Source organism: Aulonocara sp. 'chitande type north' Nkhata Bay, linkage group LG5, assembly GCF_057382095.1.
Source record: "Aulonocara sp. 'chitande type north' Nkhata Bay isolate Kocher_YH1m ecotype deep benthic linkage group LG5, A_spYH_male_GT1.1, whole genome shotgun sequence".
NCBI lineage: Eukaryota > Metazoa > Chordata > Actinopteri > Cichliformes > Cichlidae > Aulonocara > Aulonocara sp. 'chitande type north' Nkhata Bay.
In genome coordinates, this window is record NC_141348.1 from 48,109,980 (window position 1) to 48,125,891 (window position 15,912).

At 38.7% G+C, this 15,912-nt stretch overlaps 3 protein-coding genes across 3 annotated transcripts; all 3 read right to left on the bottom strand.

Annotated features, from left to right (window-relative positions):
- On the bottom strand, positions 1 to 837 carry LOC147331597 (odorant receptor 131-2-like). Its single transcript, XM_086294394.1, has one exon. It carries the CDS (start codon positions 835 to 837, stop codon positions 1 to 3), a length of 837 nt encoding a protein of 278 aa, XP_086150520.1.
- A 6,838-nt stretch (positions 838 to 7,675) lies between these two features.
- Positions 7,676 to 9,058, bottom strand: LOC147331598 (odorant receptor 131-2-like). The gene is made up of 2 exons (XM_086294121.1): positions 8,903 to 9,058; positions 7,676 to 8,461 (listed from the first exon to the last, which is right to left on the bottom strand). The coding sequence occupies exons 1-2, from the start codon at positions 9,056 to 9,058 to the stop codon at positions 7,676 to 7,678; spliced, it is 942 nt and encodes a 313-aa protein (XP_086150247.1).
- Positions 9,059 to 10,913: 1,855 nt separating this feature from the next.
- LOC147331599 (odorant receptor 131-2-like) lies at positions 10,914 to 15,373 on the bottom strand. The gene is made up of 3 exons (XM_086294395.1): positions 15,295 to 15,373; positions 13,968 to 14,127; positions 10,914 to 11,903 (listed from the first exon to the last, which is right to left on the bottom strand). Exons 2-3 carry the CDS (start codon positions 14,115 to 14,117, stop codon positions 11,115 to 11,117), a joined length of 939 nt encoding a protein of 312 aa, XP_086150521.1. The 5' UTR covers positions 14,118 to 14,127; positions 15,295 to 15,373; the 3' UTR covers positions 10,914 to 11,114.
- Between the last annotated feature and the right edge of the window lie 539 nt (positions 15,374 to 15,912).

Below are 15,912 nucleotides of genomic sequence, written 5' to 3' on the forward strand. Positions count from 1 at the left end.
TTACCTGTGTACAAAAGCATTAGCATTTTTTGTATGAAACAAGTATTTTTTCAGGTACTTTCTGAACATCTTATCTCGTATCCCATAAATAATTGGACTGATGATTCGAGGCAAAACATGTATTAGTATTGAGACTGTGTAGCGAATAGTCAGTACTCCACTTGGAAACAAGGATGTCAAACCATTGAGCAGCAAATCATGCACGTAGTTGAGCATGCACAGCAGCAGCTGGAAGCCGTGCAGCAGTACAGTGTTTCTTGCTTTCCTGGCGTTTGCAGCAGCTGCCTGTGCAGCGAAAAGAATTCTGAAATATGTGTAGACAAGGATGAGCCAAACAATAACCAGAAATACAATGTTGGATATATCTTTCTTCTTTTCTAGCTCAGGAGGTCTGAAAGTTGTTTTCCAAAGGCAGAAGACTCTTGAATGAAAGAAATCTCTGGATTCTGTGGCCAAGATGGTGAATAAATCTGGCAGAATTGTAAGTGAACTTAGCACCCATATCACTGTGATCACAACGGTTACATTTTTGACTGTACAGATCTGTGAGTGCTGGAGAGGGAAGCATATGGCAACATAACACTCTACTGCCATCACAGCGAGGGTCATTGGAGTGTTAAGGCTGGAAATTATCGCAATCACTAGCAAAATAATACAGAAGGGCACATGAAGAGTGAAAATGGCGTAACTGAGAACTTGAAGGAGGGTGAACATGATGAGCAGGAGGATATCATTGATTACCAGATGAATGTACAGGATGTAACGAGGATTTGTGTTGAAAACCTGAAGAGAAGGACAGGATTTAGAACATGAAAGGTGAATTATTCCACTAAACATTGAACGGTGGATAAAAAACAACTGCTCCAGTGACCAAACTTGGACGTCCAAAAATATCACTTAAAAGACGTCACTCCAACGTCTCTTTGCGCGATGGAATGTTCACCGTGCAGAACATATCACATTCTGTCGTCTAGTATGTAGTTCTAAATGGATGTAATAAATAGATGCAAAATTTATGAGCAGGATACAGACCTCATGTTTTTTGAATGTGTGCAGCAAGGTGCCGTTGACATAGATGATGGCGATACTGAGGACCACAGTTATCACATTCTTGACAATAGCTATGTTTAACGGGTCCCGATACATAACTGTTGTCAAATTCATGGCAGCATTTGAAAGGTTCTTGAGTTGGCCAAAAAACCTGTAGACATCATTGATTGTTATGGCAGGTTGTAACACAGAAGGTGTTAACTTTAAAAACACGGCAAAGTGTTGATATCTATGAGCATTCCTTATCTGATTAATAATAATCTTAGAAATCTTAAATATTCTGCAACACTATTACACCAACCATAAAACACCATATCCAAGAATCAAAAATAATTCATTTTGCATAAGCAAATAATTTACATTTCAGAAAATGCATTTTCTGCAATGTAATTCACCATAAGTTATTTATTCTCATCAATTTTATAAAGTTCAAAAACCTTTCTGCTCCAGTTTACAACAAACTATGCTTTTCTGCACTAAACTCTGCTTTAGTTAAGTGTGAACTGCAATAAGACATTTTCATTAAAGAAAAAACTCCACATGTTTGTCCTATAACATTAACTTAGTCACAACGAGCTGGATAATAGTAGCATTCTCATTCAAAGCAGTAACTTAAATCATAGTTGATAATTGCGCCTGGTTGTGTTACAATCAGAGTTATTATATAGCTGATCACATAAAATAAAATATACTACACTAAATGATTCAATACAATACAAATCTCAAAGAATATATAAATTGTTTTTATAAACAACCCCACCCACCAAAGAATAGGTGCTCACCTGGTTATGGTTGACTTCTGTCTTGTAGCACTTGCCAGTGATTGATAATTTATAATAGTGGTTATATGCAAATGACGTCAGGTGTGTCTATACTGTATGTGTGAGAGAGGGAGACAGTGCCTGAATGTTTGTGAGTAGTAGGAGTGCTCGTACCCATTAGTGCATGCACGTGTGTATTAGGCACTTTTGCTAGCTCACAGAGAAGAGACAAGAATCTCTGCAAATGTGTCAATATCATGCTTTGTCTTATGGTCCATCTCCTTAGGTTGACATGACACCAACACATGCTCTAGTGTCTTTGTTTAAAGTTTGAAAAGTCAGAGGATATTGTCAGCATTTAGGCTACAACATCCACTAACCCCAGCTCTCCAGCTAACCTGAAACATCTCTCTGTATTATATGTGTATCAGGGCCCTAGGCCATGTGCATGCATTAAAGGACTCCATTCAAAAGGCCTGCTCATTAAGGGCCTTAATACCCATTATTTTTTGTCTTTTACATCAGTATGACAAAATATAGATAGATTTTCTTTAGAACATGCTGTTACGGTTCGGCGTTGGCAGTGTATTGTTTTAGGCGTTTTGTTTTGGCGTGACTGTTATGTGTTTCCTGTTTTACTTTGAAAGTCTGTGTTATCTTAGTGTGTTCAGTTTACGTTTCCTTGTCTCGTCAGGTCTAATTTGCCCCAGCTGTGTTTCCCTCTTGTTGTCCATTCCCTGATTGATCCTTCTATGTATTTAAGCCTTGTGTTTCAGTGTGTCATGGTCGCGATCTTCCCCCGTGTTGTAAATAAAAAGTTTGTTGTAAATAGCTGTAAATGGGTTTTGTAAATACTTTCGTTTTGAGACACTTCCGTTTTGGGGATTTTGGTAGAGAGCCTTAGTGGGGGTTTTTTCGTGTGTTTTTTCATTATTTTCATTTTCCTGCGTTGCACGCCGGTTGCCTAGGCCGGGGTGTAATATAACTGAAATAACAAGGGAAAAAAGAAAAAACAAAATTTATAAAAAATGAAGTTTCACGTATATATCTATGTCTATACAATGTGTGTGCTCGAAAAGGAGTGGGATTACATTTTTCCTGTTCCTACCCCCTTATTTCAAATTTCATTACTTACAGATCGATATTCAGAATTCGACATTAAATGATCCATACATGATTAACTATATACAAGTCTACACTCATATACAACACATGAACACACACACATAAAACATTTTCACTTAAACCAAAACAACAACAAACTACATTGTTACTTAACCTAAGCACCCTGTGGTTAACACTAGGGTTGGACGATATGTAAAAATTTTCCAACCGACAATTGTCAGTCCAATAATGAACGTTGGGCGATATATATTCGTGAATGCACAGACTTTTTGATGGGCGGAGCCATGCAATGATTTGAGTGTTCACAACTCAGAAGTCCAAGCACATCTTTGCAGGAGGTCTCCTCTCTACAGGAGCTCACTCCAATATCTTTAGGGGAGAGATATTGGAGAGGTGGAGAATGACTCAAACTGGGTGTCTATTGTGTTGTGCAGTCTGGGAGAAGATTGGATGATGAGGTGGGTGCAGTTTTCTCTGCGGTGGGGTCGGGTGGGCTGCCCCGGACTCTGTGGGGCGGGGTGGTGCTGCTGCTGTGGGCCCCGGTCTGGATGGGCCTAGGCCACATTGCCCTGGTGGGTTCCAGAGTGTTGGGATACCTCCTGGGGTCAGCGGGGGAGCTGGCCCCAGGAGCTGGCCCCTTTCTTCCCTCCCCATCCTCAGCTGCCTCCTTCTTCCCGCTCCACCACACCCACACACACACCCCAAGCAGGTCACCTGCTTGGGGTGCAGGTGTGTCACCAGGGTGCAGGGGAGGCACTCCCCCTCTGTCCCCTTCTGGCTGCCTGTGCCTAAATTTTATTCTGCAACCTAGACATCCACATTACTCACACTCTCATAACACATACATATAGGGACTTGGGGGTGGGCACGTTATACACAGAGTTTAACATGATGTCAGCCCACCCTTTGCAGCAAAACATCCTCAACACTACTGGGAAGGCTTTCCACAGGTTTAGGAGTGTTTATGGGAATTTTAGATTTTTCTTCCAGAAGTGCATTTGTGAGGTCAGACACAGATGTTGGATGAGAAGAATTGGAGCGGTGACTGCTCTAATTCATCCCAAAGGTGTTCTTTAGGTTGAGGTCAAGACTCGGTCAGGTCAGGGCCAAACTCCCTCTTATATGTCCTCATGGAGCTTGCTTTGTACACTGGTCTGCAGTCATGTTGGAACAAAAAGATGTATTCAAACTGTTGTCTGTGAAGGTTCTCAGTCATCCAGTTAATGGTAGTCTAAAGAACTTAGAAAGAAAAGTGTCTGGACTGTGAAACCTGGCCCCACCCTATCATGTGATTTCCTGAGGTCAAAAGGCCCAGGATGTGAGTGGGCATTACAGCGTCTGGGAAGGGATCTCAAAACTAGATTATAGATGGCAGACAGTTTGTGTCGTAAACAACCGCCTCTGTTCAAAGACGGTTGTTCACAGAGGACTTACAAGCCATCTATGTCTATGAAGAAGCTTCTCGGATGAGAGTTGAACCGTCTTCAAGCAACTTAAAGATGTCCAGCTTTTGTTTTCAAGCTCTTTAGAGTCTTCAAACTGTTCCACCTTCAAACTTTTAAATCTTCAAACTGTTCCCACAAAGCTGGGAGCAGGAAATTGTCCAAACGTCTTGGTATGCTGAAGCATGAAAGGCTCCTTTCACTGGAACTAAGGGGCCCCTTCAAGAATGTGTTAACACGCCATTATGATTAGTGTGATTAAAATCTTTAACGCATTTAACCCAGTCATTCATTTAATCCAGTCATGAAATTTTCTCGCTATGAAATACTTCATAATCGACTATTAGTAGTGTTAAAAGTGGAAGTCATGTGAAACAACAGCAAATAAGTCATGAAGTGGTAGGCCGTAGTACAGAGGTCACCAACTTTCTGCAGTCAATCGCTACAGACTTCCAAACTTCGTGTAGTCTTCAGATTAGCTCAAGAACAAGTTTCCTAGCAGCTACATTAGTGCCTTACATCGCTAAGCTCAGTGATGTAAGGAAGTGTCAGATGTAGTGGTGTAAAATATCACAGCGCAGAGTGGACAAGCTTTGAACATACTGCCCGAAATGTAAGAAGTTATGACCTGCAGTCTATCTGGGTCAGATATAAACCAAGTTTAGGTGGAGTTTATTTTCGCTGTGCTGACTTTTTACAGTCAGTTACAATAACTCGTACTGCGTACTAGCTAGCATGACGGAGTTTCTATACAGCTGGGTGGGTGCTATGATGTTACTGATAGTGAACTTTATTTTATTCATAAGGTTAGTTAGTAGAGATGCCAAACGTCCGGTAAAAAATGGAATTGTTCCGTATTCAGAGAAAATATTATGCGTTTCATATTGAGCCGCAAAGGAACGCGATTTGTCCCGTATTTCAGCTAGAATGGAAAAAAAGACACAAAGCTGGAGTTATTCTGTCTTTATGCTGTCAGCTTCCTCTTCTTCTCTCATTCTCTCCCCTCTCTCTCCTGTTGCTACTCTAGTCATGAAACTGATCAATGATCAGCTTTTCTCTCTTGTTTGTTTATCTCCCACAAAGAGGAAACCAGCGGATGTCGCGGTAAACAACAGCAGCACGTTTAAGCTTGATCAGCTGTTGTTAGAATTTATTTAATATTAATTTCTAGTATCAGCTGATGTTTGCTGGAGCCACAGCTGTAAAGCTGCTGGTCATGATGTCAGTTTGGATATCCTGGTGAGAGGGAAACATGAAGATGAAACCAGAAGATGTCCTTACTGAATCATCAGAGCTGAACCAGCCCGTTCTCACTCCCGAGGTGTAATGTCCCGACGTTTTGTCACGTCCTGAGAAACGCAAAAGGTGACCGTTCGCGTTCTTATGGTATGTGCCGGTGTTGTGTGAAAAAATGATTGTCTGCCAAAAACTGATTGCTCGTATTTAAATGGTAAATGGCCTGTATTTATATAGCGCTTTACTAGTCCCTAAGGACCCCAAAGCGCTTTACATATCCAGTCATCCACCCATTCACACACTGGTGATGGCAAGCTACATTGTAGCCACAGCCACCCTGGGGCGCACTGACAGAGACTGCTATAAGTAATTTGTTGGGCTACAAAGTAGAAGCCGCAATCAGTTTTTGGCAGTGACTTTTATATAACCTTTATTTATGCCGTTAAAAAAAATCTCATTAACATTAAAAATGTCTTTTGTAAGAGTAAGTGGCCAAGAGGACAGCAGAAATGGCAGCAAATATTACAATAGTGGGGATAAAGGACCTGATTGGTTATAATGTATTACAGTAACACAGAGTTGTAAAGATACTTGAAAAATGGATAATTTTTTAATTCTCTTTATAACCCCTTTGTAAACGCTGTTCACCGAAGTCTATTTACGAACATACATAAAGATATTACACATAAAAAATACACAGAAACATTGGAAATTAGTTTTTGGCAGACAATCACTTTTTGGCACAACACTGGGTTTTGGATGAAATCCAGTGTAATGACGGTCCCGCGGTAATAGACGATCCAGCCCTAAACCTAACCGTATCTGTAACCCTAGCACTTTAATGACATTAAATAGTGTTTTCCCAAGTGATTTTAAGAAAAAGAGCAAACATGTGTAGATTGAGTCCAAACGGTTCTCATAGTTCCTCATTTTTCCGATGTCGTGATTTAGGAACGTGTTGGGTGGCCGAAAACGTAATATGTTGATGATTTCTCACCTAGCAGAAAATGTTATGTTTGCAGGTGATGGAGAAACAGGTTTACCTTTTAGGTGACATGAATGTTGAAGGGAAGTTTGTGAGACAAATAACACCTGGACCCTTTTCTAAGGAGCTGACAGCTGGTAACTGTGCAGGGCGGGTCTAGCAGGTAGGGCATTAACAGGAAAGGGGGCACAAAGAAATACTTTTCTTTCTTATTCTCATTTAAAATGTCTAGCTGTAAGAAATAAAGCTAGACATTTTTATCTAGACATAATTATTTGAATCTTATAATATCTGTATCTATAATATCTGATGCAAAATGTATAGAAATCATACATATATACCAATAAGACAGTGTACATCCCTGTTACAACAGTGTTTGTTTTCATTCAAAGGCTTTATGGCTTTTCCTATAATACCTGGTGGGTTGGTCTCCAGTCAAAATGCCCGGGCCGATTTTTTGTCCCAGCCCAGCCCTGGTTGGAGCCGGATCCTGCCCAGGAGCCGAAGCTGCTTTGCTTTCTTTTTTCACCTCCTTTTTTTCTTGTTCCATTTTGTTGTCATATATCGTAAGACATATAAATAATCCTATTTTTGATTACATTAGTATTTCTTTTTACACAAAACTTTTTTGGTAATAAATTTATTTAAGAATAAAAAAATCTGATGAGCCAAACCATCAATAAGCCTCAGTTCAGGTGTGGAGGTAAAAAGAGGGAAAACCACATTTAAAAAAAAATTCTCTAAAAAATGTCAATTCAGAAATGAGTGCCATGTCTCTAGTGCTACCCAAGGCCTGACCCAGCAGTGACCAAGGACACCCAAATATATGTCACACATCATGCACAGACCTGTTATCTGATTAAAAACTTTTAAATGAATTATAATATTGCATATAAGCTTTTGTGCAGAGTTTGTAATCTTTCAACTTCCTCCTTGGTTGTGTTAAACAACATTATATTTACACTAAATATTTTAATGTAGTTCAGCTATGAAAACAGCAGAGGTTATACAAAATGACATGCTGAAAATATGTTCCCATCTAAAATCAGTATATGAGTTGGATATGTATTGCTGTTTTATGACGACCGTATTATCTTTGGAAGGTTGTTCACTGCACACAAATGCCTTTTCAAGAACTTTCTGAAAGTCTTGTCACGTAATCCATAGATTATAGGACTTCCTAAGCGAGGGAGAACTTGGTTAATAATAAAAGTGGCAAAGTTTATGTCACTTAGCCCTTCAGGAAAAAAGTATACCAGGAGTTTGATTAACGGAGGTTGCACATAAACCGTTGTGCACAACAGCACCTGAAACCCATGAATCAGGATGGTGTTTCTTGCTTTTTTAGTATCTGAATCAGCACATCTAGCCACAAACAAAATTTGGCAGTAAGTGTACAACAGTGTGACCGAAACTAGCACCAGAAACAGTGTGTGGGATGCATCCCTCTTCTTTACACTATAGCTGCTCCGAAACACAGAATCTCTGTTGCAGACCACTCTCGACTGTACGAACTGTGAAGACTCAACGGCCAAGAGAATGAACAGATCTGGCAAAATGGAAAGTGAACTTATTGCCCAGATTATTCCAATTACAATATATGTTCTTTTGACTGTACATATGTAGCTGTATCGAAGAGGGATGCAGACAGAAACACAACACTCTGCTGCCATAAAAGCTATATTAAGAGGAGTGTTTTGTGTGGTAAAGATCGCCGGCAAGATGAGTAACAAACAGAGGGAGACGTGGATGGTGTGGAATGCGTACGAGAAGATGAAGAGGGAAATGCTGGTTGACAGTTGGATGATATCGTTAAACACCAAGTGGATGAACAGGATGTAGCGAGGGTTCAACTTGAAGATCTGATTTAAATGACATAATTAATTATTAGTGTTGAATATATCTTTAGAGTAAGGTTAAAGAAAGGCAGAGGTTAAAACAACAGTTGATTTAAAAAGACATTTTTTCAGAAAGCGTTACTGTAAAAACATGTACATATTAAAATTAGATTAAGTATTGCTTCACAGAAACAATAAATCACATAGAGGTGAATTATTGAGTTAGTAGAGAGACACCCAAATAATATCCAAAAATAAGCTAACATTGAAAGTAATAAGGTCTACATCAAAAGCAAGCATTTCTAAATGATATTCTTGTACAGCAGACAAGCTCAGCCTTCGAACCAAAGGAACCTGAGCTGGAAACAAACAAAAAAATCAACTTAAAATAAAAAAATAATAAAGATAACAAAATATGATAACTCTTTGACAGGTAAAGTAGAGTAGCAGGCCTACTTTACACACATGATACTTGTTGAATGTGTGGATCATGGTGGCATTAATGTAGTTTATGGTGATGCCCAACACAACAACGGTCACATTCTTGCCAACAGCTTTGGCAAATGTGTTCCAGTAATTCAAAGTTATTGTTGCATTGCTGTCAACTTGTGTCAAATTCATATCAGCATCCAAAGAACCTGTTTCAGGGGCAAAAAACAGTCAACGGTGCAAAGTACAGCAAATATGATCAGTGTTACATTGTGAACAGTTCTGTGGTGGTTCTTTTTTCATTTCCAATAAAAGAAGTGTGAAGTGAAGCATGACAGTACTGACCTTGAATGGATTTTGATCCTAATGTGATTGTGGTATTGCAGCAGCCTTTTTATACAGAGTGAGTACACATGGACGGTGGCGGGTGGGGGTTGATCTATGATACATGTGTGCACAGTTTATCCAAAGCCCAATGAGATCTGAGAATTTTTAAAAATAATTCTAAATTATACATTAGATAAATTCTTACTCTCTTCAAAGCCAACATGAAGAGAACAAGCAGGAGGAGAATATAACAGGCCGGGATTTTTGTGATTGTGTAGCTGATGACAAACATCCACACGGTCACACGAAACATGTCATTGACCATCATGTAAAGTAAAAACCTGGGATTACTGCAGAAAAGCTGAAGGGTGAAATAAAAGACCGGACAAATGGCGAAAAGGTTTAACAAGCAGGGGAGTCATTTACATCATTCACACAAAGAACTATAAAATATTGTGAGATATGTTATGAACACCAGAATTTTATCACTTTTATTGTAGAAATGTAAATTCTGTTACACAAAATGAACTTTTCTAATTTAACGGCAAGACATATTTTAACCTGTAACATTTTTAAAAGCAGGGTTAAACTGTATACAGTTATGTTCATTGTGTTTGAAATTGTAATCTTACATGCACTACAACTTTGTGTATTTGATTTAAATGAGGGAAATCAGTTCTTGCATCAGTAACTATTTATTTAAAGGAAGGACTTCTCTACAGCCAAAACTAATTCTTTCTCCTCATGCATGTAACCAAAGGCAGCTTTTGGAAAGGTTGTCAGCATAGAGTTCACTTACATTTCTAGTCTGGACTATTTAAGCCAGATTTCTTTTGCTTATAATTAACTTGACACCAGATAGCTAATCAGTGCATAAATTCTGATAAGTACACAAACGTTTTTCTTGACATTAGACATGTTTAGTGGCTTCAGCTTTAAACATACATATATGTCCTAAATGATCCACAGCAGTTGTTGCTCATCACAAAATGTTCCAAGTGTTGCAAATACATTTTTCACTGTTTGCACCCTAAAGGAGTACTTAACTGTACCTCATGCAAAAATTTAAATTTTGACAGACTTTACAAAAGCTCTCTGATAAAGGATTTTAATTATTGCTAAATATAAATAAAATTATGCTGCTTATCAAAAGAACATGGAAATTTGAAGCATGGATTCAAATTAAGTGAAAAAAGAAAAAGGTATTTACAAAAACAAACATAAAATTGTTTACAATTACACAAGCTTTTAAATCCAGTTAAAAGTTCCATAAACAAGATAACTGAATGATTATAATTATCATCTGCACATACAGTACTATGCACTGTAAATGTCCACGACGACATGAACATGCTTTCCAGCATCTTTATTCTTTTATTTATCGGTTGCTGTCATGTTACATACACAGCTGCAGCTTTCCTGCTGTGCAGCTGAACACTTCTACAACTGGGGGTGGTCAGAGGGCCCGGTGGCGCCAGTGTCCGGCAGCCTCGCCTCTGTCAGTGCGCCCCAGGGTGGCTGTGGCTACAATGTAGCTGCCATCACCAGTGTGTGAATGTGTGTGTGAATGGGTGGATGACTGGATATGTAAAGCGCTTTGGGGTCCTTAGGGACTAGTAAAGCGCTATATAAATACAGGCCATTTACCATTTACCATTTACAACAACAGCAGGCAGAGCACAGATTTTAACCTGGTGAGGTGTGATTGCGATGTTGCGCAGGTGCGTCCACCTTCCCTGCTGCGGCCGACCACGCCCCGCAACATACACAAATTAACAATATAAAAACCATAAATATATAACAATACCAATTAATATATAAGACTAATCAAGCTATCAAGATTTTTATTAGATGTTCATGGCATTTCAACTTACATGACTGAATGAACTGAACAGAGGTATAGGGGCCAGGACATTCACTTTTACCTATTTTGATTGTCTGATTTATGTACAGTGATTTTACACAACAGATTCCCTTTCAAGAACTTCCTAAAAGTTTTGTCACGAATGCCGTAGATAATGGGGCTGATGGATCGTGGCAGTATTTGAACTGTAACATAGATCACGAAGAGGGAATCAGTGTAATTCGTAGGAAACCATTTCTGCAGAGCATTTGTTAAGTGGGGAGCTGCATATGTTGCCATGCACAGCAGCAGCTGAAACCCGTGCAGGAGGATTGTGTTTTTGGCTTTCTTGGCATCTTTGCTTGCTGTTTTGGCAGTGAATAGGATCTTTAGGTACGTGTAAATGATAGTAACCCAAACTATAACTAGAAACACTCCATATGTAATATCCCTCTTCTGGATGATGAGGGGATGTGGAAAGACAGTGTTTCTGAGACAAAACACACGAGAATGAAAAAAATCCAGGGGTTCTGTGGCCAAGGTGATGAATAGATCAGGAAGGACAGACAATGTTGTGATCATCCAAATTAAACTAATCAAGATTAAAGTTCTTTGGACAGTGCAAATCTGAACATGACGCAAGGGGAAACAGATGGCTATGTAGCATTCCACTGCCATGCAAGCCAGGTTCAGAGGGGAATTTTCAGTGGTGAAGAGAGCGAGCAACATAAAGATGCAGCAGACGGAGACATTGAGTTTGTAGATGGTGTAGCTGATGATGAACAGGATGGCAGTCAGCATCACTTGGACCATGTCATTGATCACCAGGTGAATGAAGAGGACATATCTGGGATTCTTGTAGAAAATCTGGAGAGGTATAGGAAAACAATGTTTGAAAACAATTCTGTTTAGGCAACACGTTTAAAATTTTCAATTTTGAAAGGCAAGGCATCTTTGCTTTGAATAGTGCCCCTTCAACCACAAGCAGTAGAAAAGGATGGATATCGTCAAATGGTGCAATTTCTTAAGAGACATGTAGACACCGTTTCCACAGATACTGGTTGCATCTCATCATTATGCGTGAGATGTCATTTAGCACTGATGCTTTGACACACTGGTTGTGTCTCCAGATTAGTTTTGATTTTGTATGATTTCAACTTTGTACAGGTCATCCTGTTAAAGAGATCGGATTTCACTGGGACTTTCCTGTTTCCTGTTTAAAGCTTCATGCCTGATTACTAGGGGTGCAACGATATTCGTATCGATATTGAACCGTTCGATACAGTGCTTTCGGTTCGGTACGCATATGTATCGAACAATACAACATTTGTAATTTATTTTATCAACTTTCCTTCTGACGATGCTGTCTGTGTTGAGCGCTGAGTGAATCTGCGTTCGACTACTCCGCCTAGGCTGCACTGTCGAGCGCAGATCCACTGAGCGCTCAACACAGACAGCATAGTCAGAAGGAAGAGCGCAGGGCAAACTAGCAAGACAGAAGTTAAGCTCTCCTTGCAACATGGACCTCCCCCACCCTCATTCAGATCTGGCGTTTGGAATTATTTTGGTTTTCATGTGACGTATGACCCTGAAGGTAAGCGAGTCATGGACTAAAGTAAAACAGTATGTTGGATGTGCCATGCAATGCTCAATTACATGGGTGGAAACTAGTGTGTTAGCGCAGTTAGCTCGTTAACGTGTTGGCCGTCTAGCCCCATGCACGGGGCGATCGGCGGTAGCTCGTTAACGGAGATTTGCCGTGTTGTGGCGTTAAGGTCATTTCAACGAGATTAACCTGAAAGCACTAGTGGGAACACAACGAATATGACTGCACATTTACGCCGACATCATCCTAGTGCAAAGACAAAAACAACAAGCATGCTACTAACTTTAGCCGAGTCATTTAGACAGCTGTTAGCACATGATTCTCCTTATGCTGCTGAGAATATAGCCCAGAAGAAGCGTATAGTATAGCTTTTATTTTGGAAAGAGACATTTCTCTGTAATAAACTCTCTTTTCCAAAGATGAGTGATTCCTCAATCAGATACAGGGCTTGCAATATCGCTAGCCCGACGTCCCGGGGCTAGCAATTTTTCCAGTCGGGCTATTGTAGGAAGGAAAAATATATGTCAATGCTTTTGCATTCTTTCGGAAATGTAGCTGGGTAATTATGTCATTGGCATCGGTGAGCCACTGTCAATATGTGACATATTGAAATTGCGTTTGAATTTGCGCTTGTTTTTTTGCTTTCACTTTGCAATCGTGCGAACTGTGTATAGAGAGCGACAGCACTGATCTGTGAGTGATGATAATTTGTGCACCAATTCCTCTGACATCGTCTTATTAATCGTTAGCTTACTATGCAAACATGACAAGTGAAATCTCCCGCAGCAAGCTTAAACATGTGAGAGGTTGATCGCGCAGAGAATCGCTGAGCTTATGTGAGTGTGTGTGTAAAAGCAGCAGGATATATATTTTAGTTCTGCTGAGCCAAATAAGACAGGTCAGGGTGAAGAAGTGACAGCCAAAGAAAAGCTTACCACAAAACGGAGAAGTTATGACAAATCAGACTATAAGGCAAAAAGAAAGTGCAGCTTTATGGTTTCATGGACAAAATAATTTCTGTGGCTGCAATATGACGAGCTAAATAACCAGGGGTGCACATAAGTGGTCCGCAGGTGCGCATTCGCTGTCAAAATAAAAAACACGCACAAGGGTTAGGGTTAAATTTAAAAACTGTACTTTTGAGTTAAAATATATATTTATAATTTTAATAAATGACAAATTAAAAAGGCATGAACATTTTTTTTTGTATCGAAAAAATATCGAACCGTGATACCAAAGTATCGAACCGAACCGAACCGTGAATTTTGTGTATCGTTGCACCCCTACTGATTACATAAGTGGTCATGAAAGAAAGACTACAAGACCTGGTGTTTGCAGAACGTGTGAATGAGGTTGGCATTGATGTAGCCGATGGAGATGCCAAGGAACACGACAATCAAATTCTTGGTCACAGCTTTAGCAAATGAGTCTCGATACTGTAAGACTACAGTCACATTGCCAGATGATGCATTCATCTCTTGACAGCTGAAAAGAAACAATAAATATTATATTTTTAAGTAATAAGTAATATTTCCATCACATTTCCACTGAGTAATTCACAAGTGCATGAAAATAAAGATTTTAAAGATTTTAAATTTGTGATTCGAGTGGTAAAAGTGGCACTTTGTCCTTTTGGCAAACGCATTAACTGACAAGTACATCTCAGTACAAGTTCACTGAGATGGTGAAAAAGTCTGCAACCATCAGTATAGAAAAGCTTTACATAAGGAGCTTGGGACAACTGTTGTTGTGATTTGCTTCTATATTAAGAAAATGTCATTAACCAGTTACACATTTACTTACAATGCTATCATAATTTCATCATTTTATCATTATGTCACTTTTAAATATCAAGGCTATCATGACATCCCTACAAGTTATGAATTCATCACTGTAAAAGATGACATTCAAAAAACAACATTGTGAGAAAAATGTTAGAGAAATTCAAAAAGGAAAAAAAAAAAAAAACACACACACAATTTATTAAAGAAAATTAAAGAGCCCTTGTTGAGTTGCAGGTATTGGCCCCTTATGGTAAAGTTACTTTGAAAAGGTAATCATCAATTATAATACTGGTAATATTAATAATACTAAAACAACCAGAGACAATTTTATAATATAAAATAAAAAATAAACATACATGAACATTTAGGGCTGATCAAACTTCACAAAACAGGCACACATGAGGCATTGCTCTTTCCCTCATGTTGTTTTACATCGCAGAGCTTGTGTTGTATATGAGTTTTTTACTTATAACCTTTGAAAGACCGTGCAGTAAGAAAAAGGAAGCCTGACTTGCATAACCTCTGAAGCAAAGAGTAAATATATCTATATAATAAGTATAATTTTAACATTCAACTGAAGCATGATGATGGAAAGGACTATATAATTTAATTTTGATTATTTTTTCATCTACATTTTTTCTAAACTTTTCTAAACTGAAGTGTAAATTAATGTATATCTCTTTTAACATGTTAGTGTGTTATCAGCTGAAAACCCCGTTTTACACATTTAAAAACAATATCATTTGTAAATAGCTGCAGTTTTCAAGAAGAGCTCAAGCAGGCCTATATAATGTACATTTGCATATACATCATGACAATGGTGTCAGAATATAGTTAAAAGCAAAATGTAGTTGGAGGTGGTACTTACCTGCTTGCATCTAAACACCAACATAATGCAGCAGATAATCTTATACAGGTTTATGGTGTCCTGGGATTCCTTGTGTGTGTGCACAGGACAAGATCAATATGGTTAGCATTGCATGTTTGATTCTTATAGATTTATTAGAACACCTGTCATAAAAACAAGAAAACACAAATATTTTAGAATTTTGTTTAAAAATGTTTTCTTGGCAATTAGCAAACTGTTTTTGTGCACAAATTTGAATTGGCACACTGGACTTTATCTGCCATTTTTGTGGACCAACTCCTGTGGTTAGGAACAGCAGGTCAATAATCATAATTTGGCAAACCAAAACTAATAATGTGCTTTACAATTTATTTTGCTTTTTCTAAAACAGCATGGTTATGTTATTAACATTTTATTAAATGAAAGATTACTTCATCCAGCACACTCAAACTGTTTGCTGGAATTATGGATAAAAGCCTTACAAAAAGTATAATGTGTCCTGCAACAGAAAGAAAAACATCATATTAAGGTTTTATCAAGAAAATACACCAATAAAAGGTGTAGCATTTCATAGTTACGTGGAGCTCAAGACATTCAACATTGGCTAACATGTCAGCTATGTCTGAACAAAGTCCAAGA

What these genes read in the sequence shown, in the direction of transcription:
- LOC147331598 (XM_086294121.1), bottom strand. Translation starts at nt 9,058, where the DNA reads ATGAATTTGACACAAGTTGACAGCAATGCAACAATAACTTTGAATTAC. An exon ending in ACACATTCAACAAGTATCAT is followed by an intron (nt 8,462 to 8,902) that starts GTGTGTAAAGTA and finishes CATTTAAATCAG; the next exon opens with ATCTTCAAGTTGAACCCTCG.
- LOC147331597 (XM_086294394.1), bottom strand. Translation starts at nt 837, where the DNA reads ATGTTTAGTGGAATAATTCACCTTTCATGTTCTAAATCCTGTCCTTCT.
- LOC147331599 (XM_086294395.1), bottom strand. Translation starts at nt 14,117, where the DNA reads ATGAATGCATCATCTGGCAATGTGACTGTAGTCTTACAGTATCGAGAC. An exon ending in ACACGTTCTGCAAACACCAG is followed by an intron (nt 11,904 to 13,967) that starts GTCTTGTAGTCT and finishes ATACCTCTCCAG; the next exon opens with ATTTTCTACAAGAATCCCAG.